The sequence below is a fragment of the Athalia rosae genome, chromosome 4 (genome assembly GCF_917208135.1).
Source record: "Athalia rosae chromosome 4, iyAthRosa1.1, whole genome shotgun sequence".
NCBI classification, from domain to species: domain Eukaryota; kingdom Metazoa; phylum Arthropoda; class Insecta; order Hymenoptera; family Athaliidae; genus Athalia; species Athalia rosae.
In genome coordinates this window covers 13,226,803-13,249,683 of record NC_064029.1, presented here as the reverse complement: position 1 = coordinate 13,249,683, position 22,881 = coordinate 13,226,803, and the positions used below count along the sequence as shown (strand labels likewise).

The window sequence follows — 22,881 nt, the reverse complement described above, 5'->3', positions numbered from 1 at the left end:
CATCTGCTGGCGGATTTTACCGCCAATTATAACCCACATTGTTTACGATCGATGTCAATCTCTTTTTTTTTTTTTTTTTCTCTCTCGGACTAAAACAGCCTTAAAATTTAACGAGGCGCGGGTCGCCGCGCGCGACCAGGATGACCCGGGAGTAGGGGCGACTGGCGTGCGCGACGTTCAGGCCGACTAAAACTCTCCTCCTCTGGCGTCGCGTCGGCTTGTCTCCGCGTCGCTAACGGACTCGGGGTTCCGGTGGCGTCGTTAGCATTCTCAAATTAGAACGTATATTATACGTGCACGTTATATTATACATCGCATTGCCGGCGATAGGCCGAGCCTTATCTAATTGTAAGATTATACCGCGTCGCAATGATATCGCGGCGTACGTACGACCGCTCTATGATACGCGAGAGCTTTTCTCACACACGTTGGTTCCAAGCGCGACTCTATTTTTTTTTTTTTTTTTTCTTTTATTACAATCATTTTCACAATTCTTTTTTTTTTTTTCTCTTCCATACCACACACACGCGCGTGTAATTCCGTATGTAAAGCATTGTGTATGTAGATTATCGGGTTTATCATCGGGATTTCCCTCGGTTTTGTTATAACATATTATATATACCGCAGTAATGAAAAAGAGGAAACCGTTGAGACTACGTATGGCACGATATATAGCTCCTTGGCAATACGGGTTTAATTTATCTCGCGTTATACTTCCCATGGGAAAAATTCAGACACGCGTACAGAGTCGAGAGTCTGAACCGTAGAAAATAAAGCTCACGCCTCTAGATGGTCCGAAATGTGGCGAATTTTTATTTACTCCAATTCCGCGAGAATTTGCGATCGCAGAGAATAATTACAGCGATAAGTTTGCGGATCACGAAAAAGTGGGGAACGATTATAACCGATTGAGCGAAAAAATGAAAAAAGAATAATTGAAAACAAACAGAATTTATCGCGGGGTCAGCCGTTCGACGCGGGCAATAAAAGTCACGTGGCATTTCGTGTGAAAATATTTAATGAAAATTCATCAAATTCCTCACAGTCTAGACAGAACGGGACTTGTTTACCTGTCCTATTTACGATGTAAAAATTTGCTGAACTTATACAGAAATATATTCGATATCGAATGACACCACTTCCGTGTATTTCGAATGTAACTGCGAAAAATAATAAAATAATTCATGAATCACAATACGTATAAGTGTCGCGTATATTACACCGATATTGTACGAAATATAATACCCGCGAAGAACACTCGGTGGAAGGAAGGAAAAGAAAAAAAAAAAAAAAACAAACAAACGAAAACGGAGATGCGACGAAACGCACACCGAGCTTTACAGGTATAATACCTTCGTCCGATGCATAAATTACGCAGATATATATATCCACGTATACTCGGCGTCCTGTTTGAGAAAACGCTCTAAAATATTCCAAAACTACATCAGGATCAAAATTACTCCGCTACAATTTTTATCCTTTCAAAAGAAACGACGTTCGAGTCAACGCACTCAAGACGCAAGTGAAACTCTGAACTGCGTCGGTTTTGCCGTTCCGTAGTTTCCACTAATTTTTTCACACGATAAATGTTAGCACTGTTCCGAGTCCATTCTTCATTTCTCGGTGAGAATTAGGGCTGACGCGGTTGTACGGTATAAAAATCTACGTGAAATCGTCGATTTTTTTCCGAGTTTTTCGTCCTTGAAGAATGTTGAAGTATACAACTTACCCAAGAAAATTTGGAAAGCAGGCATCTCACAATCAGTGACGATCGTCGGATTCGGAAAATTCCCAAGGCTCTTCAACGAGGCAGCTTTCCGTCGATCTGAAAATTTTTTCGAAAGAATTTCAATGTAGTTTCGCGATAAAATATTCCGATGTATTTTATCAAACGATACACCCTGTACATGTTATTGCCTACGGAGAGATTATACGCGACGCCACAACGAAATTCCGAAAAGGCTGTGCAATAACCTATCCCAACGTGTAACAACTACGCTTGCATTATAATGCGAGGATGGAAGTTGCGCCGCGTGAGAGTAGAAGAAAAATAATTTTTTTCTTTCAAATGAGAAGTAACGTAAGCCGATATTGCAGCAGTAGCGGGCAGTAGGTAGCAGCAGCAGCAGCAGCAGCAGCAGCTACTCGCGTGAATGATCTTAAGTTACATTCGCGCGGAGCCGGAAATAAACGCAGAAATTACATCGCCAAGTACAAGACGGATGAAAAAATTTAACAAAAATTGAAATTCCTCTCTCCGAGAGACGGAGTTGATCGGAGAAAAATAGAAAGAATTTTAGACTCGTGGCCGTAAGGATGGACTCGTTAATTTTTCAAATAAACTTTTCCCATACTCTACATCTCGGTGACTTTTACCATCTTCTCTCGGAATGAAAAAAAAAACCAACGTTGATATCGACATATCACATACAGTGAGTATAACTGCGTTGAGTAAACAGGTCATATCGGCAAAAGCTTGCTTATACGATATAGTCGAAGGAGTTCACGAGAGGGAGATTCATTGACAGGGTGAAAAAGAAAAAAAAGGAACAAGAAAGAAGATGAAAAAGAAAAAGAAAAAGAAAAAGTAGCGAGAGATAAATGTTTGAAACCAAGTTGACCGCACTCGGTGGTAAACTTTATCGAATAAGTTTCCACGGGGGTTATTGACACCTCGATGGTTTTCTCCGCAGACGTCATACACATACATATATATATATATATATATATATATATATATATATATATATGTATCGGTGGTGCGTTAATAAATGCGTCACAGATACGGAACGTGTGATTATGACGGATAAATATAAATTAATACACATTAATGTTTACTCGGATTAAAACCGATTGGAACCGTTGGCTCATCGCGATAACTTTTTAGTTCGTCATAGTGAATTAATTAATCCGAACCAATCACCAGGCGTTCGATTACGTATGTCTTACCCTCGATCGTCCGCTAATATTTTGGTATTTTTCTCGCTCCGACCGCTGCCAGCTTTGATTTTTTCTTTTTTTTTTTTCATCCAGCTTTTTTCCCCGCGATTGAAAAATAAACAAATTAAAGCTCGCGACTCGTACGACGCTCGATCACGCGTACGACTCGAATGTCTGAGAATATTCACGAGTCGATTGCACAATTTCTATGAATAATACAGATATAACAACGTATCTACGATATACACCGCGGACCTCCTCGGCGGGTCAAGGTTCATTTGTTGATCGTTCGAAGATTTTTACGTACTTCTTTCAGCATTTTAGCGATTATACATATATATATATGGTATCTAGAGCGACTCAGACTCGTATTTATATCGAAGTAGATCTTCTCTTATATTATAATGCTTACTCATAATTTTATCTTCGATCACTGCTTCGTCTCATTTTTTCTCTCTTCATCCTTCTCTTATCGTATCGTCAATTAATAACGCTGAGTTAAGGTCGACTATTCACGGAATTTGAACGACCCTGCGGTGGCGATCTTTACGCGTGACGTCGAGAAGACCAATGAACAGAGCAACGTGGGCAAAAAAAATTTATAATAATTATGCGCCGATTATTACACGTTTAGGGTAAAAACAACATCGAGAGATTTCGGTAAATATATATATATTTTCGAATATCATTTGGGAACATTCCAGATCATCATTGAATTCAAAGGTAGCAATAAAAAAAAAAAAAAAAAAAAAAAAATGGATCGCAGCACAGGGGATGAAAGAAGGAAAAAGTTTCGGAAAAAAAAGGTTCAACGCTATAAGGACGCGTGCGACTTCTCACGTTTGAACGTGCGCGACGCGCGCGTCAGTATCGTTAAATAAGGCTTTAAAGAGATGGTCGAATGTAAAAATTTGTGTAGTCAAGTCACGCGCGAGGTACGTTCGTCGGTTTGTCCATATCGGAGTTTCGCACTAAAAGCCGACAGCCAACTGCCAATTGATGAACATACGAGCGAGCGAAGCGAACCTTACCTTCTTTTATTCGTCGAAGCAAACGGCGAGGCTCGCCGGAACCTTCTGGAACGAAATGAACCGAAGTTCAGAAGTAAACGGCAAAACGATCTCCTTTTGATCCTTCGGAACATCTATACTATATGCCCGCTGTGTGTACTATGCTTCCTTTACCGGTTCGCGCTCGCGTCATTAACGAGACACGACTCCGAGAGGCGTTTCACTCGAAGGTAAAATGCCTAACAGACGAAAACCGCGAGACGTGGAAATACGCGATCGAGCCAAAGGATTATTCCTTTCATCCACCGTTGGCCGTAGCTGTGAATTTTCGAGTCGTCGAAGCGATTTTTCGGATCCAAGTTGAACTGGACAAACATACGAGAAAAACAATGAAAAATAAAAAAACACACGACGTTTATACTACTGGGTTCCGGTATCTGATATATTTACGATCGTTCCAGGGGGATATAATATCGATAGCATTGCGATACGATGCGGTATAAATATCCAAACATTAATCCTAGATTGTGCCAGAAGAGAGTCTCTCGTTATCAGCTCAGTCTTCGTTTTCCCGTAAAACGTATCGGAAGATTTCGATTCGAAGTAAAACCAGATCAATAAAACTCCGAAAGAACGATGAGACGGAAAATTTAAAAAAAATTCACCGCTCGATGCGACATTAGATGCCGTATTTTTTTTTTTATCCCGCATCTTTGACAGGTGAAAGTAATAAAACGGTACGCGATGATCGGATCCCATAACGTGATTCGATTATTCGTTATTTTTTTTTCTTCGTTTTTTCGGTCGTCGACTTTCTTCGGGAGAAATATCTGCCGATCCGCGTTGAAAAAGTACCGTTGAAACGGACCCGTAGCTGCGTTATATTCCGGTAACGAATAAATGCCGAAATCATGTCGTGACATTTATGGGTGTCAGTGTAGCGTAGTACGTCGGTACAAAGGAGTTCGTGAAATCTCTGGTCACGTCATCATCTTTTTCGTTCCAATCACACAGGTAGTATAATCGGGGATGGGGGGGGGGGGGGGGGGGGGGCACAACGTATAAATACGAGAGAATAAAAGCTGCGGCGCAGATATAACATTTCACCGTTCATCGAATACCCAAATGACAATTTACGACATTTTGCCGAGGTATACGCGCGTCTCATTGCCGCGAGGATATAACCGGTAGAGATAATCAACGATTCACATTCGCTGTCGCGTGTCTTCTAGTTAGCAAGAAATTGTCTGGAGAAAACCAACGTCGGATACTTAATCGTATTTCTCCAGCGGTCCAAGAATAACGAACCTGCGGATGATGGAACATATAAACCCCCTTCACGCCCGCCAGCCCCCGGGTCATGGAAAAAGAAAAAAAAAAAAGAAAAAAAAGAGAAAAGAAAAAAAGAAAATGTACGCGTAAGAATTTTTATCCCCGGAGCTTTTATCGCCGGGGAAAAAGAAGGCGTCGGAGAGAAGGAGTCATAGTCGTTTTTGTAACGCGATTCGCGATGATTCTCACCCCAGTTTTTCGACTGATTTTTTTTTTCACGTTTCTTTCGTTTCCAAGCGCTTCGAGAAAAATATGGATCTTTGCATATATTTATGTGGACGCAGGTTCGCGGGTTGGTAAATATACGGTTGTATGTATATTACGGTCAAGACGGATGCCCGAGAGGCAGAAAAATATTTCAATGTTCTTTGCTCTGTACTCTTGTTTGTTTTTTTGTTTTTTCTTCTCTTTTTATTTTCGTTACCCCGATTTTTTCGTTTTTCGTTTTCTCCGCGTATAACGTAGGGTACACGGTGGTGCGGGATGGGTTTCTTTGCTTCCTTCCTACGTACGCCGTTTCTCGGGATTTTACATACTACCGATACTCCGGTCGAGTACTCGAGAATGAATATATTCCGTTCAAACAACGTGTACAGTTCCCTCGTTGCCGTTCGCGTAATCCTATTGCCTCAAACAGAAACTTGCAACCAAAGGCAAACGGCAACGGCAAACGGCAACAACCCTTCGAACGGTACGAGTATATACCTGTGTACCGACTCGACTCACAAAAGAGACTGCCAAGGAAAGCGCACGCTCACATTCGTACGTATAGGCGGACACATTAACATTCGCGTATAACGCGTGTACATTGAAACGGAATTTTTATCAGCCGTACCTTTTTCTCCACTCCAAAACGGAAGGATGCGGCCTATTGTGTCTCGTGTACGAAGTTAAACGCGGTTTTTTTCGTTAACGTAAAGTAGCTTACGCGAGTAATGTATACATATACGGGGGTATCGGTGAAGACGATATTATTTATACGAATGTATAGATTGCACGTGCGCCAAAAGTTTTGCATGTACATCTATAACGCGCGTGCTTCTGCATTCGCGTTGCATTCGCGCTGCATTCGCGCTCTTTGACGGGATATACACCATATATATATGTATATACAATATGTATATTATATACGCGTACTCGGTTGAAATTGCAAACACGGTACCGATGTATAAAGTTCTCCGCACGCAGCCCGTATTATAAAAATATAGATATATGTATATTATATTAAATCGCGGTGGCAGTAACGATATGCATATGCGCGAATCGCAGTCAACGTTAATGAAATTCAACCGCAATGCAACGACGACGCATGAACGACAACGGGGTATACGGACTTACAACTTCATCCTTTTTCATTCGCCCGGCATCATTTTTACATCTACTCATTCCCGGGTCTGTTTTTTTTTTTTTTTTCCGCTTGGTTTTTTTTCTTCTTGTTCGGCGAATGTAGATTATAATACATCTGTACCGGTTACCGGTCATTCCGCCGCTGCACCACATACAAAACGTCGTGTATTTTCAGAGATATGTTAAAGCGTAATTGAACCTGAAGGCAATTAAGACTAACGCACGCGCCTTCTCGCGTGTCAGAATTACAGAGAAAAACGAAGATAAGAAATTTCACGAGTTAAATGCCACAGCGACCGTTGAAAAATAATCGCGTTCGTTTCTCTCCGCGTTGTGCTCGAAAGATGATCCAACTCCCATCTCACAATTACCCTTTCAATGATTTCGATTTTTCGAAGGGAAGTCGTCCAAGATAAGGAATTTCACGATGCAGATCTCGGTCTCGCTGCAGCGAGTTTAAGACGTACGGTGAATCTCGGTGATCCTTGGAGTCTTCTTTAGCGGTAATCCTGGATGTGGCTACCTTATATACATACGTAGCTTCGGTAAAGGTATAATCGCCGGTTGGATCTGATCGGTAAAAAGAGATCCATAGGGATTTATTACACCTCTCGGAGAAGAAGTCAGTCGCGGTAAACAGTCAAAGACGCGCGCGTTTGGCTCTGTGAGGTTCTCAACTGATGTCTTATCGTGAATAACGTTCTCCCTTTTTTCTTTTCTTCTACCCTCTCGTGTACACACGTATGTATGTATATGTATATATACGTATATTTCCTTCCGAAGATCGACCATCCGATCTAACGTCGATCGTGATCGATTATCGAATCGTTTATTCCTGCATATCTGATCCGACCATGTGCGTTCGCTTCGTACCGCAGCGGATGGATATCCAGACATCCGGCTACCTACGGATGATCGTCGCGACGCGCTATTATCGAAGGACTAGCAAATTTTAACAAAAAAAAAAAAAAAAGTAACGAACGAACGGATATATCCAAGTTGCAGTAATCCCCTCATCAATCCTCCCGATTCGGATTGTTCTCTACCGGGAAATAGACGCGCCTTCCTTGGTTAGCGCGATCAACTTTTTTTCCATTCGGCCGCAGCAGCGGTACCAGAGCGTTTTATTTCTTTCTCCGATCGCGTGGTAGAAAAAATACTCCCAGCGAACGCGACGCAGAAACGTTGCGGATTTCGGAGGGTCCGGATTCCGAAAAAAAAAAAAAAAAAAAAAAAATCACCGCGGGAGTTGGGGATAAAAAAGCGGACCGCGATAAGCCGATCGATGGGAGCGCAGAGTCCGCGGATACGTCAGAAGCTGTAGTAAAACTCGCCCGGTGTACCGTGGGGTTTATATATATTTTATATTCGTTTTCATCACGGCGGATGACCCGGAGCGGGGTGTGCGTGGCGAAGTTTTGTTTCATGCATAAAAATCCGACGTATTGGTTTTACGTCCCTTTATTTACGACACCGTAAACTCTCCGCCGCCGCCGCCGCCGCCGCCGCCGCCGCGCGCGCGGTGATTCGGATTCGTTCTCAAAGTCCGAGATAAAGGAGAAGTGGAAAAAGAGAGGAAAAAATTGGAAGGAGGGAAGGAAAAAGGAGACAAAGAAAAAAACAAAAAAAAAACAAAACGAACGAACGACACCGGCGTGCAGGGGAGAACGAAGCGAACGACGTTAAGAGAACCTGGTTTAATAAATTCTGGCGTAACTTACGCTCGCGTGACAATGTCGACAAATAACCATATTTACAGTATTAGAGTTCGGACAAATTTTTATTACGCCACGAAAATTTCAATTCATTTATTTGTTCGTTTTGAAAGTTGTTTTTTTTTTTTCTCCCCATCCCAAATAACCCGCACAGCGTGTATCCAGGACTCGAACCTCGAAGCTGCGGAAATTTAAGTGGATACGGTTTTTGGTTCATCTAATTGGGAAATGCGATGGAAATTTCATCGTCACGATATGGTATTGAAAATCGAAAGCGGGATTTTGTTACGAAGGAGAGTAAACGAGAAAGGAAGTCGGAGACGCGCGCGGCTTTTGTCAAACGACAAATAAATCGTGACTCCGAACGATCTACGGATCGGAATTACGAGTCAAGGATCACGAATGGCAACGGCAATTTAAGCATAACGATCGACCGTCGCACGTCTCGTGAAACCGTCTCACGTACGTTTTAATAATTTGAAAACGAATGTAGTTTTCACCATCTTCCCGGTCGATTCCTCTGTCCCATTTGTTTCTCTCCTTTTTTTTTTTTCACACACGGAGAATCGGCTTTCGGTTGCCGGAAATGCGTGAAATTCTCTAATTATGACGAAAACAGTATGTATAAGGAAATTTCGAGGCTCGATCGAAAAAAATTCCGGAATCCGATAAGTGTATCTGACCAAACTTCCCATGTTTCATGCGTTCTGAAAAATGCCCGACAATTATCCCAGCGAATTAAAAGCGAGGAAGAAAAAAAAAATTGAGTAACAAAAATGAACGTTGACCGCACATTTTTTACGAAACGTTCGAAAAGGTGGAACCTCGAATTCCGTTGCGGTATGAAGTGTGACGCCAAAACTAAACTGTTTCGTGGAATCGCAGTATAAAATTGAAGGAGTTCGCCTACGACCGCAGATTTATGCCTGAAATATCAACTCGTTCATGAGTTTCCTTACAAGAAACATTAGTTCGAGTTCTCCGGTACTTACGCGTAGTTACAGAGGAGTCATAAATTACACTCCACGCCCCAATCTTTTAGTACTACTTTGGCTTAGACCTCGAGGGTTGTATCCTACATATATGCGCGGTGCGGTGGATGCTTCTAAACGTGGGGCCGGAGAAGAAGCCGAGAGTTTAAATATCCGATGCCGAAAAAAAAATCAAAAGCAATTTCGGAATACAGAAGAGCGTTCTCACAATACGCTCGGAGTTGGCCTGTACGGGAGAAAGCGGTACCGGAGTACGTAACGTCATTCATATACATATATATATATATATATATATTCGCGTCGCCGACGCGATCCCGATACGCGGAGGTGCCGAGTGAAGGAGACGAACGCGATCGATATTCCGAGAATCGAAGAAATCAATTTTTGTACATATGAAATTAAATAGCCATCGTGTCGACGGGTACGGGGGGGGGGGGGGGGGTATTTTAAATGGATAATTAATCGGCCGTAATATCGTCGGCGTTACGTAGTGAGGAAAAAAAAAAGGGTATATCGATTAATTAATAATAATTCATCGTCTTCGAAGTGGTAATTACATCCCACGGTATACGAAGAGTAGTAATTAGCCATCGTGACACCCGGTGACGCGTGTCTCTCGTTCGAAGATACACCCAACCGATACCTATACCGACTCCGACCCCGTATAGGTGTAGGTACGTACGTACGTATGTAAACGCGATAATAAAAAATAATATCTCGCCGATCGTGAAACATCAATGGCAGGGGAAAAGGAAAAGTACACGTAGGTACGGGTGTACACAGATCGAGAGGCACCGGGCGACGGGCACCGACGACCACGGTGGTTGAAAACGATGATCGCGGATCGCTGATCGCGGATCAACAACCGCTCCGTGAGAAGGTTTAAGTTCCCACAGCTATACCGTACAGACACGAACCTCCGCCATCCCTCGGGCGTTATAACTTATACGATTAGTCTAAAAGAAAAATTATCCGACACGGGGTGGGTGGGAGGAGCGGGTTCGATTAAAATTTTCCATCCTAATTTCGTGGCTAAGAATTTTCTCACTCGCGGTCGTTCGTTCACCAAACCTGGACACCTGGAGTCGAACCGAATTCGTAAGAAATGTGAAAACCGGACGACGTAACGAATATCGGGAATCGACGAAATGAAAAAAGTATTCGCAATCCCTCTCCTCATCTTCGTACGGTGGAAGTTGCGAGATGAAGTAAGAAGCGAAGGGGAGGAACGGGGGGAGGAAAAGGGCTGGTTTTTATCGGTAGTGCGATCTGTTTGGCACTGCGTGGCGATAGCATCGTTAACCGTTTCTATCTTTCTCTCTTCGTTTCTGCGTTCGTTTACCGAACACCGAACGAGAGATCTTGTACCTCGATATATTTACCCTCGACGCACGGTGGCGTTCGACGGTCTGACTCGATCTCCTCTCGCGGTGCACAATACTCTACAGCTAATTAAACGAACGTAGAACGCCACTGGGTATAGATAGTGAGGCGCGATTGCTTTGTTTTCGAGTACTCGGGTGCCGGGGACACCGAACCGAGAACCGAGCGATCGGGAACCAAATTAATTGGGGCCAGACCGTAACAAAATACGCACATCGCTAATACGAGCCGATAAAAAAAATATAAAGAGCTCAATTGAAACTCCTCGCCGAATTGCGGAACAGAGAGTGCCAAATTCATCCCCCGAGTAGAAGAAGAAAATCGAAGTGAGATAAAGAAATCATTCCGGATGAGCGTTAGGCCGGTGGAGCGATTTCGAGGAAAGGCGTTGAACGGTTCGGTCCGGTTACGGCCGTTGACGTCTTCCCTCTAATTTCCAACGAAAGACGGTTATCTTTGGTCGAATTCGCGAAAACGCGTTTTATAATGTGTGTATATATGTAGCTAGATAAGGTTGAGCGAAGAGCCCCCGGGCGTGAAGGAGTGGTCGTCGGACAACTTTGACCAGTTTCCAGTTTCTAACCGTGATCGCGTTGTTGTTGTTGTTGTTGTTGTTGTTGTATAAAGTCGCCATTTTCAGCGCTTTAGGTCAACACCACGGTTGGTCGTCGTCTGGACAAAAACGCGTTTTAAATTCGGTCAGCCGTATAACCGTGCGGCAACTTTTTCTCCATCTTCGCTATAATAGTAACGAAATTGTCGCGAATCGCGCGAACTTCTTAAGCGTGACGCGGAAATTATATTTTCGAGTCGGTCAGTCAAACGTCGCGTGCGTTACGTAGGTACGATCCGCGGTCGAGTTCGAATTAATGACGACGAACGACGCGGGGGGGGAAAAAAGAAAGAAGAAGAAGAAGAAAAAACTCCGAGTGAATGAGGAGAAAAAATTTCAATACTCGAACGGCGTGTTGGTTATTTTATAAGCTATTGGCACCGGCAGCACTACTAAAATCATCTAAAACCTGTTCGAGAATATCACAGCTGCGGTTATTTCGAAAGAGTTTACGTCGCTCCTATACCGAATGCCGATACCGCTTATATATATACATTCGATTTTTACATATTCAAGAATCGAACACCGGCGGCTATAAGACGCGAGCGCGACACGAGCGTTCGAAAAACAGGTGTCTAATTCAATATACATCATCTCTAATGACGCTCACGCTCAGCTCCTGTCATTAGATACATTCAAGATGGGAAATTAACGCGTATACGGGACTTTGTAATATACATGTAGGCCCCGCTGGAGGACCCATGTTTTGGCGTCCGAGTGTCTGGCGTCTTTCAAAGGTCGAACGGAGACGCACAAGGTATGAGGAAATTCTTACCATTTGAATATTATATCTCCACAGCAGCCGTACACGTCCGTCTTGACATCCGTGTAGTTTCGCCGTGATTTCACCGACTTCTAATTATACATGCGTCAAAATGGAAGCTGTAATACGGCTGAAAATATCGTATTATACGTGAGATGCAATCTCACCGCATATATATTCCGGTTCCCTTCGTTCTTACGTAGGGAAGAAAAAAATTTCCATCCACCGTTCATTGTAACTGCAAATATACATAAGGGAATTGAGATTTCAAATTCATTTTTTCGTTCTCCCCGTTCCGTTGACTCTCGAGCGGCAGCGCGACGCGGCCCACAATCGAGAAAGCGTGGGCCGTTGAGGGGAGAAAAAAAACAAAAAAAAAAAAAAAGAACGGAGAGGAAAAAAAATATTTTGTATTTCCTCGCGTCGGTCATCTGCAGGGGATCGCAATCTGCGGCAAGGGGGGAGGGCGGGGGATGGGGATGGGGAGGGGGAGGGAAATCGCGGCGAGCGAGCGAGTATCTGCAATAGTTGCAGGTTGCTACGGAGGTCAGAAAAGTCAGGAGGCTGGGAGAGGTGCAGAGTTCCCACACTCCAAGATCGAGCCTGGAGCGGAAGACCCCGCGGGTCAGACCACTGTGCGCCTCGAGCAACGATCACACTCGATCCCAGGTTACAGGAGTCGTTGCCTCAACTCCGCGAGATATCCACATAATTTTTCCACCCTGTACATGACGGGGTCAGGAAATCCGCGCTGTACCATGTCTCGAGAAATTAACCAGCGTGTAGGAAATTGCGAAAACAATTTCTATTTTTTTCTTCGAAAATTCCAACTTCCGCGTTGTTGATCGAACGCGTTAGTTTTTCCCGGGGTTTTCATAGATTCGATCGGAAAGCGTGCGTACGGTGCGGCGATAAATCGACAGCGAAATCGGGGATGACGATGAGACGTCGACGTTCGATCTTACCGAGATATTGACGAAATACGTAAAATCCTGAGCCAGCATCGTGTAACCGAGGATGTACGTGGTGGAGAACACGGCGCGTGCAAGACGGGATTGTGTCGTGACCCTTCCTCCGCGTCCCCCGAGAGCCCCCTCTCTCGTTCTTCTTAGCCGTGGTCCGTAAGACCCGGCGTGGCGCGTTCGCGTTCGCCACAGCGAAGACGTTCGCTCCCACCGCCTCCTCCTTCCACGAGTCGCGCTACTTTTGTTGCTCCTAACTTACTGCGCCATTGGCGTAGTGAGAGCGATAAGTAAATCTGTTATCAGACTCGCGTTGCTCCGATAACGAGATGTGTCGTCTGATTTTTTTTACTTGGCAAAATTCAAACGAGATGAAAAAAGAATCGGATTGAGCTAGAAATCGGAAACTGACTGCGGCCACGTTCTCTAATTTTTACAAAATCGACGTTACTTCGTAAAAACTTCAGCGACTATATTGAAAGCTCGAGTTATTCGATTGATTAGAAAACATTCCAACAATAAGAAGATTGAAAATCTAATTTTCTTTTTTGTTTCATCCGCTTTTGAGGACGATCGCGATGGATCAAAAAATTAGGTGCCCGCATTTGAAAAATGAAAAATGACGAAAAAATGTAATTTCCAACGTCAGTTGAAAAAAGCAATGGTACGCCACTGGAGCTAGACGAAGGCGCGTGGCTGGAATGCGGTACGTTGAAGCAAGCAGCTTCAAAAGTGGGAAAGGGTAAAAAGGGAAAAGGGAGTTGCAAGGAGGGGGCGAAATAGCGCAAATACGGATTATGCGAGTGTATAAAAGAGAGAGAGGGAGAGAGAGAGAGGGAGAGAGGGAGAGTAGGCCGAGCGAATAAGAAGGAAATGGAGGAAGACGGCAAAGGTTGTGCACAGAGCTTGCGGTGCCGACTCGGCTCTCCTCCGTAGGTCCGGCAAAACGGCGTTGCACGAAGTCTCTCTCGTCTGACAATGCGAGTCGTGTGCCCTTCAATCTACAGCAATTGTCGCACACGTGAACTCTACCCACACAAACATTTAAAAGCCAACTCACGATCGTTCGAGCGCAACGCAGATCAATGAAAAAGACCGACTTAATTACTCTCGGAGTACGTACCGTACACCACTGTACATTATACACGTGTATGTACATGCGAACGAACATATACACATACGAAGAGAAATTACATGGTTAGAACAAAGCGGCGCGTGTGAATCTGTTGTTGGCTTTGCCAATTGACTGCGGCACACGTTCTTTCTACATGTGACGCGTGCAGTATGCAAATTATGTTATAAATGTGTACAGTACGTATGTATGCAAATTATACACCGACGTTGTGTGTAGAGTATATTGTTCGTGAATAATATTCCTATTCGAGTTGAAATTCATGTACTAATTTACAACTATTCAAAAATTCGATTGCGACGCGCTAAAAAATTTCAACTGTGAGATGAAATTTTCGGTAAGAGGGAAAGGAATCGGTCGATCGGGTAAATTTGAATGGCGTACGGCTACCCGATTGAAGTATAATAAATTTAATCGGGTGGTAAATCCGTTGGACTGTTACGGTTACGTACGGTGCAGGTTGGAAAAGGGGGGATATTTTGACCTGGCAGACTGCAAAAAGAAACGAAAGATAGAATTCCATTTCGTGGCCAAGGATTTTTCTTATTATATTCGCTTCCATCCTTTTTTTTTTTTTCCCCCCTCCCTCCGTTCACCCTGACCTTCGTTCATTCGAGATCCTGCAGCAAAATAGCCCGCGGCTAGACGTTTGAAGTCGCATAAATATATATATAGTTACGCGGTATAATAAAAATGAGTAAAAATTTGCCGGAATTACTTTAACCCACTAGCCCCGTGTCTGCAATGGCTGCTGAATAACGAATAGGCCGAGAAATTTGATAGCAAAGAAACGCTTCGGGTTACCAAAAAATTTTCTACTTTTTTTCCTCTTACGCATAAATTCGACTCGCCCGGAGGGCGCCCCGCCCGGCGAATGAGCGCGACGGTTTAGAAATAACGCGAAAAAACCACGACGAAACTCCGATATCTCAATTACATCTGATTCCGATGACGGAATTTTTTGAAATATTTTCATCGAAACGATGGAATATCCGAAATCGGTTGAAACCCGAAACCGTCCATGATCTGTGTACAAAATTTTCTTGAATTTTTGCGTTGGAGGTTCGCGGTTCGAGAAAGTGTCACAAGTGGAGTCCGGACGGGAAGAAAGGTGGAAGTGCGTACAGACCCACATGCTCAAACTATATCCGACGTTGCACGCTACATGGAACTGTTCGGACACATGAAGCTTTATTTATTCAGCAGCAGCGGGAACAGCAGCGCATACGGGCCCATGGGATATCATTGTTGCCCGCACAATGGCTCGAAATGCAATACCTACCTACCTACCTGTATACCTGCCCTACCGTTGGCTACGTACACGTACTCTCACATGTACAATATTCGTATGTACGCACAATGCACTGTACACATGTGATATCGAGAGTACACAGCAGCGCTTTCGCATAATGTGTCATAAATAGGCGGCTTGCGCACCCCGGACTGCACTCCATATGCATTCCACGATGAAACAATAACCATTGTAGTGCAGGGTTGCTGTTTTTGTTTGTAAAACTGAACACAGCACCGCTCTGTGTAATCGTTAAGTACATAGGTATGTATAAAACATGTACATGTATCTTTTATAACTCCAACGTCGTCGTACCCGCTAACTAGAAACACGCACCCCTTCAAAGCTTTCATTCCGCACTCCGTGAGTCTACTGGTTACTTCTTCGTACTTTTTGAGATCGCAATGGCGGGATTTCTACCTAAACTAGCTTCGATTGAATGCACATGTTGTAATATGGTACGGGTCGCGTTATCGCATAGCCGATGCTGGCTGACCGCAAGATTTATTTCCAAAACGAGATTTCGTTTGCTTTTCATTTTTCCGCTCCCGGTCTTTGTTATCACTTTAATACGACCGAGAAATTTTCAGAGGAAAGAAATCTGTTTGATTTCTCACGGTGTCGTATTATACGTACGTACGCGTCGGTTTTGTTTTTTCCTGTTTTTCTCTTTCTCTCTCTAATTAAACTTGCGTACGTTCGTTCTGCAATATCACGTCGTTTGTAATAGAGAATTGCGAAATAAAACTTATTTACACGTACAACGCACGTTGATCGTGAACTTGCAAATATTTCACGCTAATATACCGTATTGTATTTCTGTCGGAAATAACAACGCGGTGAATTCGCGAATGAAATTCGTCAAATCACAAATCGAGGCAACGGGAGGAGAATAAAACGAAGAATGAGGCGATCGCAACCGATTATAAATCCGGTTGGTCAAAACTGATATTTTTTGACCGGATTTCGTTCGATTGGGGGAAAAAAAAAAAACAGTTGCGATCATTCGCAATCTCGTATATACATATACGTGAATATTTTAATACGCGAAGTAAAATTAGTAATCTGAAAAAAACCGTCGCGTCGCGTCGCGTACTACAACTAATCGCGAAAATCACGAGAAACAGTATGACGAGTCCCACGTGGACTCGCACGCACTTTGGACAGAAGATAATAATTCGAATTGGCTACGTGTTATCGAATGACGCATTGAAAATAGTGGCAGGTTATATGAATTCTGCCAAACGAGGAAATAAACAACGTCGAACACACGACGCGCGAAACTCCCGAAGAGAGACTCCGGGGTTGAGTTAATTATTCACCTCGTCCCGGACGCGCGACACGTATGCAGAACGCTATGCGGATAAAAATATGTATATCGCTCGTCCGTACAACGCACCGCTTCGCTTCTCATTTTCGCCTCTATCCGTCACGAACGTGGGACGTAAATAATTCTCGCACAGGGTCGTCATCGACGACTGTGACGTCGTCTCGGCCCTCGACGTCCTGACGTACTTCGACTTCCGCCTCGCGAGAGTGGGCGTCAGATTAATTCAGTGTTTCCCCCTTTTTTCCGCTGGAATTAAACGCGGGGACACCGACTAGGATTCTAAAAAAAAAAAAAAAAAAAAAATATATATTAGGCGATACGAAGCCGCGCGTGATTCTTCGCAACGAACGCACGACCGAGGATAAAAATGGACGGAAAAAACGAGAAACTCGTCGGTGACAATCTGACGCGTGTATCTCGCCCCGGAGGACCGGAAACGGTGCTTTTTAAAACGAACTCGGCGGTGTGGGCGCCGTGAAATTTCGCACGAACCTCGAATTCTCGGTATTCGCGATCTCGTGAGCGACGCGGTTGGTCATCGTCATCCGATATACGTACACCACACAGGTATAATACAAACAAGTCGCGCGATACGTGCCTCGCTGAAAATGCGCAAGCGACGCATTATACTTTTACCTGAATGAAATTAAAGGGAATGGAAATTGTGCAAATGAATGAACGAGCGGAATAATGAATGATCGTAAACGTCGCACCGGCACTGATCCTCCTACTCGAGGCAGCGCACGCTGTCTCGTATTAAATATATGCGCGTAATACACGTGCACTTGGCCTTCCATGCGACTTCTCTGTTTGAATTTTTGTTTGTTTTTTTGTTTTTCTTTCTTTCTTTTCTTTCCTCTCAAATTTTTCTACACTCGTTTTTCTCTCTTCCTTTTCCTCCTCGTATTACCTATGCGATACACAGCACGTGTATGATCTACGCTTATCGCCAGCTGTACATCATCATAAGGTGGTTTCACGTACTATACATATTATACATATACAAACGGCAACTATTGTTCACGGATTTCCGCCTACCGTGGTTAATATGAAATAATGTCACGCTGGTTTCAAAGCTGGAAATCCTACAAGGTCATCGATTGGCTATCTTTTTTCGAAACTGGGTCATCCGGATGCGTTTTTTTTCGACGACCGTGAATTTGAAAAAATTCTCTGCAATCGGCATCGGGGGGAAAAAAGGAGGGAAAAATTAAAATTCAAAAGAACACGCGTCCGACAAAGTAGACCTGTGAAAAACTGTAACGAGCGAGTAATTTCTGTCGGACAGTTCACGCTCCATAAGATTTCGGATTGGCGAGACCACGCGCGAGAGCGTGAGTCACGCAACGAACTACTCGCACGGTGTATTACCACCCATATAGATCTTCGAAGGCGTCATCTCGAATGGCACGCGTGACTCACTTGGATAGCGTGGGTTTGGCATTTCTCATGCGTGAGGTACGTTTGAAACGCACCCACATCGCGCGCGGTATACGATAATAGAGGAATTATTGGTCCGAGATACGCCACCCTAACCAAAAACCGGCGCGATATCTTCAAAAAATTTTTTATCGTTACACTTTTAGCCCGTGGCCGTTACGAGTCAAGTGAATAAAAAAAATCTATATCACCGATCATTCACACTCGCTCGGATTACGCTGACGCCGTTCCGACTGTACCCCGTTTCGTAGCGTTTGCTTTGTTTTTTTGTTTTTTTTCTCGCTCTCCTCGCGATCCTCGTCCGCTGTATCCGGATGCTGTTTAATACGTATATAATGGGGGACCAGGTCTTATCGGTCGACAAAAGCTATTATTATATTCACGTTGAGTTGGCGAGTTTTTTGTTGTGGCTATACCGCAACGGCGTGTGGGATATTAATTTTCACTCGGTGCAGGGCATGCCGCCGCGCAACCGCCGTCGTCTCTATACGACGCGTACGCGACGATGATTAGAAAACGTTTCACGTCGACGCTAACGAGTTCACGACTCGATGGGAATAACAGTAGACGCGATTCGAAAGAAGAGACGAAGAAAAAAAGAGCATCAGGTCCCAAATACTTCGGGAGTAGGTACTACGACGTGAGAAGAGTAATTAGACCCTCGCCCCGTTTCTACGCGGAGCAACAATCGCATCGCGCGCTACCGCGGACGCGGTATCTCTATCGTTACCGCCACGGTGAGCGTTAGCGACGAAGGAAACTATCTCCATGAGAAACTCGATTGTCTGCCTTCGGGCCAATGAGCGCGAGAGGTTCGTTCGAAACGTTGATTGTGAAGACGCTGCTGGAGCGGCGTCAGCCTCGGCGGCTTGATACGCGTTATTACACGGAGTCAACGACAAGACCGGCGTGATTAAGACGATGGGAGAAACACGAGTTGCATACCGGCGGCTACCGCATACCTCCGACCGTCTTTATGGCTCTGGGACCGTATGGGCATTACCTGAATATGAAGGTTTAATGCAGCAGCGCGTCACCCTCCGGGGCATTCGCCCGACTTCTCAGGTCCTTCCACACCGTTACCGCGATATACATATAAGCGCTATGAAATCAAATCGGCAAAACTTCAGCGGCGATTTTCATACCCGGATCGATCGATCTTTATCGAGTCGATGTTCGGGAAATAATTTTTATGGCTAGACGTTACCTTTGCATTGAGATCGTTGGCGATCGTTAAACGCGAACGACCTTTCTCTTCCCGATGCGTGAGGAGGATTCGGACCGGCGACCGAACGTAAGAAGAGTTGCCGATCTTCAGGCGCTCCGAGGATCCAAATTTCGAGACTCCCGAGTTCGGAGTCTCTTTGACTCTCCCTGAACTAACGAGACGGGAAACGGAAGAGAATGAAACACTCGCGGTGAAATCGATCACGTTTCACGTCCGCGCGAAACTCGTACACGTACCGCCAACCACTGGACGGCTACCTTCGATCTTTCCATTTTTCTCGACTTTACAGCGGCTGGTGTAATTGCGTATAACTTGTAAGGTCGCCACGGGGTCATCGAGGAGATGAAGGGTCCGTAGGTCAAAGCTGAAAACCTCCTTCGTCGGTTACCTTGTCTCCTGGACTCCTTGGTATCGTTTCGGAGCGTATAATACGATTCGAAAATTCCTATGGCCTGTACACGAGTAAGCGATATTTTTATTCCGTCTATTGAAATATCACCGCGCGACGTTAGAGCGCATCTTCTCTCGGTTCGCTCGACGCGTTTCACACGGTTCGTTCTATACGGGGAGGTACACTAGATAACGGTAATTAATAACAGCCGCCCGTGAATCATGAGTCATTTGTTGCACCCGCGATGGTTTTATGCGCGTTCCATGGGCACGGATTAATGCGAGGTATGTCAAATATGGAAATTCAGAGGGCAGGAGATAATTGAGGATAATTGATGACCGCGACAAAAATCGCACGGTTTTATCATTCCCTACGAGTGAGAGGGAGAGAGAGAGAGAGACGGGCTTTTTTTCTCTCTCTCTCTCTCTCTCTCGCTTTTCTTAAAAAAGAGAGAACCTTAAGGATCGGTTATAAATCAACGAGATATGGACTCACGTTCGAACCTGTTCCTCGTTTGCGAGATTACCCGAGTGGTCAAGTGGTCAAGTGCTCTCGAGTGCCCAGCCGACATGATTTGTCATAGATAGCCTGAACCGCATCACCTCAACGCGCGCGTAAGAACCCCGCGCGAAAAATGCAGAAAAATAAATTGCGTACGTTCGCCTTCTCCTCACGATCGCCTCGTTTTCTTTATTCCGATGTTCGGTAGAAAAAAAGTTCTTCGACCGAGATTTCCAACGGGAAGACAAACGGAGCGCGAAGAGAACCGAATCGAAATTATTTTATCACTTTACGTTGGCAAATTTATGTCGGGGCACCGTCGTCCCATTGGTACACCACTGTAGAAGAATCTCTGGTTCTCATAATTGTAGCTGGCCTGTGATTATCCGGTGGTTACATCTAATTTAGAGGCCTGAACCACCGTAATCGATGCGTAGTATCTTGGCCCTTGGTTTATATATAGTAAAAAATGATCCCAATTTTAAACGTCGGGCTAACAGCTCTTCAGACTTGCGACAGCTTATTTATTAGTCCCTCCCCGACGTACGATATTCGCGTTCGAATTTATACTTGTTTAATACAAAATTATGCCATCCCCCTCCCCCCCCCCCCTCAGTTTACCAGTTCACACGGATTACTCATCCCTCCGCGTCTCGATATCGCGGGAAAAAGTGCGGTGAGAGAAAGAGTAAAAAATGAATGGGTGAACTTGAAACGAAAATCTCTCCTGAATAAAAATCCGGACTGAGAATAAAAAAAAAAAAAAAAACAAAGTGCTGCAGGTGCCTCTGGAGCGGGAGAGAAATAAATTCAACTAACTACTTCTAACATCCAGGAGTAGATCGTTCGGACTACCAATTCAGCTTGGAACTGGAGCTCATTTGTATTCCGTAAGAACGTGAAAGAGTGTTCTACTTCACCACCGATTCTATCGCGCGCTTCGAGACAAATTATCGGTCTTTCGGAGATATTATACAAAAAATCTAGCCAACGTAATAACGCATTTTACACGTGCATCGCATTTTTTTCTCACATGGAATACCTGCGTCCTAAATATACACTCTTTCGACGGTCAGGAGGAAAAGCGACGGATACTGACGTCAACTCCGTACGATATTCCTTGTAAGTCCGAATCCAATGCACGTCTCGATCGCCGTATTTTTTCCGCTAAAATAAGCGCAGTCGCGAACGTGACGAAAATTCGCTGACAAACGAAAGAGTCGCTCGAATTTATCGGACTGGATGTTTCCCCGTAAAATTATTCAAATCGTTCGAAATTATCCAATTTCTAGTGAAATAAAATCGCTAAGTGAGACCGGGGAGATCCATTTCGGTGGCAGGGGGACACGAAAAACGGGAGCGAGCGGTCCCGTCGAAAATCCGTTGAAAGTTGTGCCTGACTTTTTAACACCTGAGTCAAAATGTTTCTTTTTGATCCTAATGACCGGTACAAGGGAAAAATTGGACAACCAAACTGGCGAACGAATGTCCACGCAAAAGCGATAAGTTGATAAAATGGTACGGTCGCCGTTGATGAGGTGCCGCTCCATAGCTGCCGTTATACCTTCTCGGAGGACCCTAATTAGCTTCCGTTCCCCACGCGGACAACCGAACTGAACTCACTGCCATTTCTCTACTGTAATAAATAAGATGCAAAGGTTCAATTAACAGCACATATGTACAACCCCCGCCCCCCCCGTTCTCGCCGCTTCTCTCTCTTATATTCGAGATACGCCTAACTGCTCCAGCTTCTGACTCCGCAGAGATCGTTCGCTACCCACCCCGGCTTATTCGTCGTCGCCTACCGCCGATTTGCCGAGAAAATTATCCGACGACAAAATAATTGTCGGCGTAAATTGCCGCTCTCTAAATACGACTTCGATGACAGAATCAACGAACAATTTCATCCGATGATTCATGCAATAAAGATAGTCGCTCGGATCCGTCGTAAAGTTTGTGATTCCCCGATTGCCTCTCAGGATCGACCTTCCGTACACCGTATCCCTTCTACAATGTCCAACAATATCGTCCGGTCATGGTCTGGTATCTTAATTACTCGGTATAATAATTAGGCAAGTTTTGTGCAGCGGTATGTATAAAATGTCGGGTCCTTGTGAGATCAAGAGTGGAAATTGACTCCTCGGTTTGGTACGTTTGGTATTAAGGGTCCTTCCACTCTTGAAATCTCTTAATTATCAAATTACCATGCATGGAAATGGTAACCCTTGGAAATGAGAACCGGGCAAGCTTCCATATCCAGCGAAGGATGTACTTATCATTACGTCCAAAAAAAAGGGAACAAAGAAGCTACCGTTCATTTCTTCGTCAACTCTCGGAGCTACTCCGAGGTTAGTCATTGAAATAAAAAGGGAGGCTGGTTCGAACGACGTCGCGAGGTAAGCTGCGATACAGAAGCTCGGTTTGTTTTTATTTTTATTTTTTCTTTCCCATTTTTTTCTTTTTTCACTCAACTTTCTTTCTCTTCCATTACGTCGAGGGTATAAATGGGCC

The 22,881-nt window shown here is 44.4% G+C and overlaps 1 protein-coding gene across 1 annotated transcript in view; it reads right to left on the bottom strand.

The window, feature by feature from the left end:
• Positions 1-1,703: 1,703 nt before the first annotated feature.
• Positions 1,704-22,881, bottom strand: part of LOC125500764 — a 35,405-nt gene continuing 14,227 nt past the window's right edge. The window contains exon 3 of the mRNA XM_048654756.1: positions 1,704-1,825. Within this exon, the coding sequence (XP_048510713.1) occupies positions 1,762-1,825 (64 nt within the window). The 3' untranslated portion in view covers positions 1,704-1,761. The remainder of the gene's footprint in view (positions 1,826-22,881) is intronic.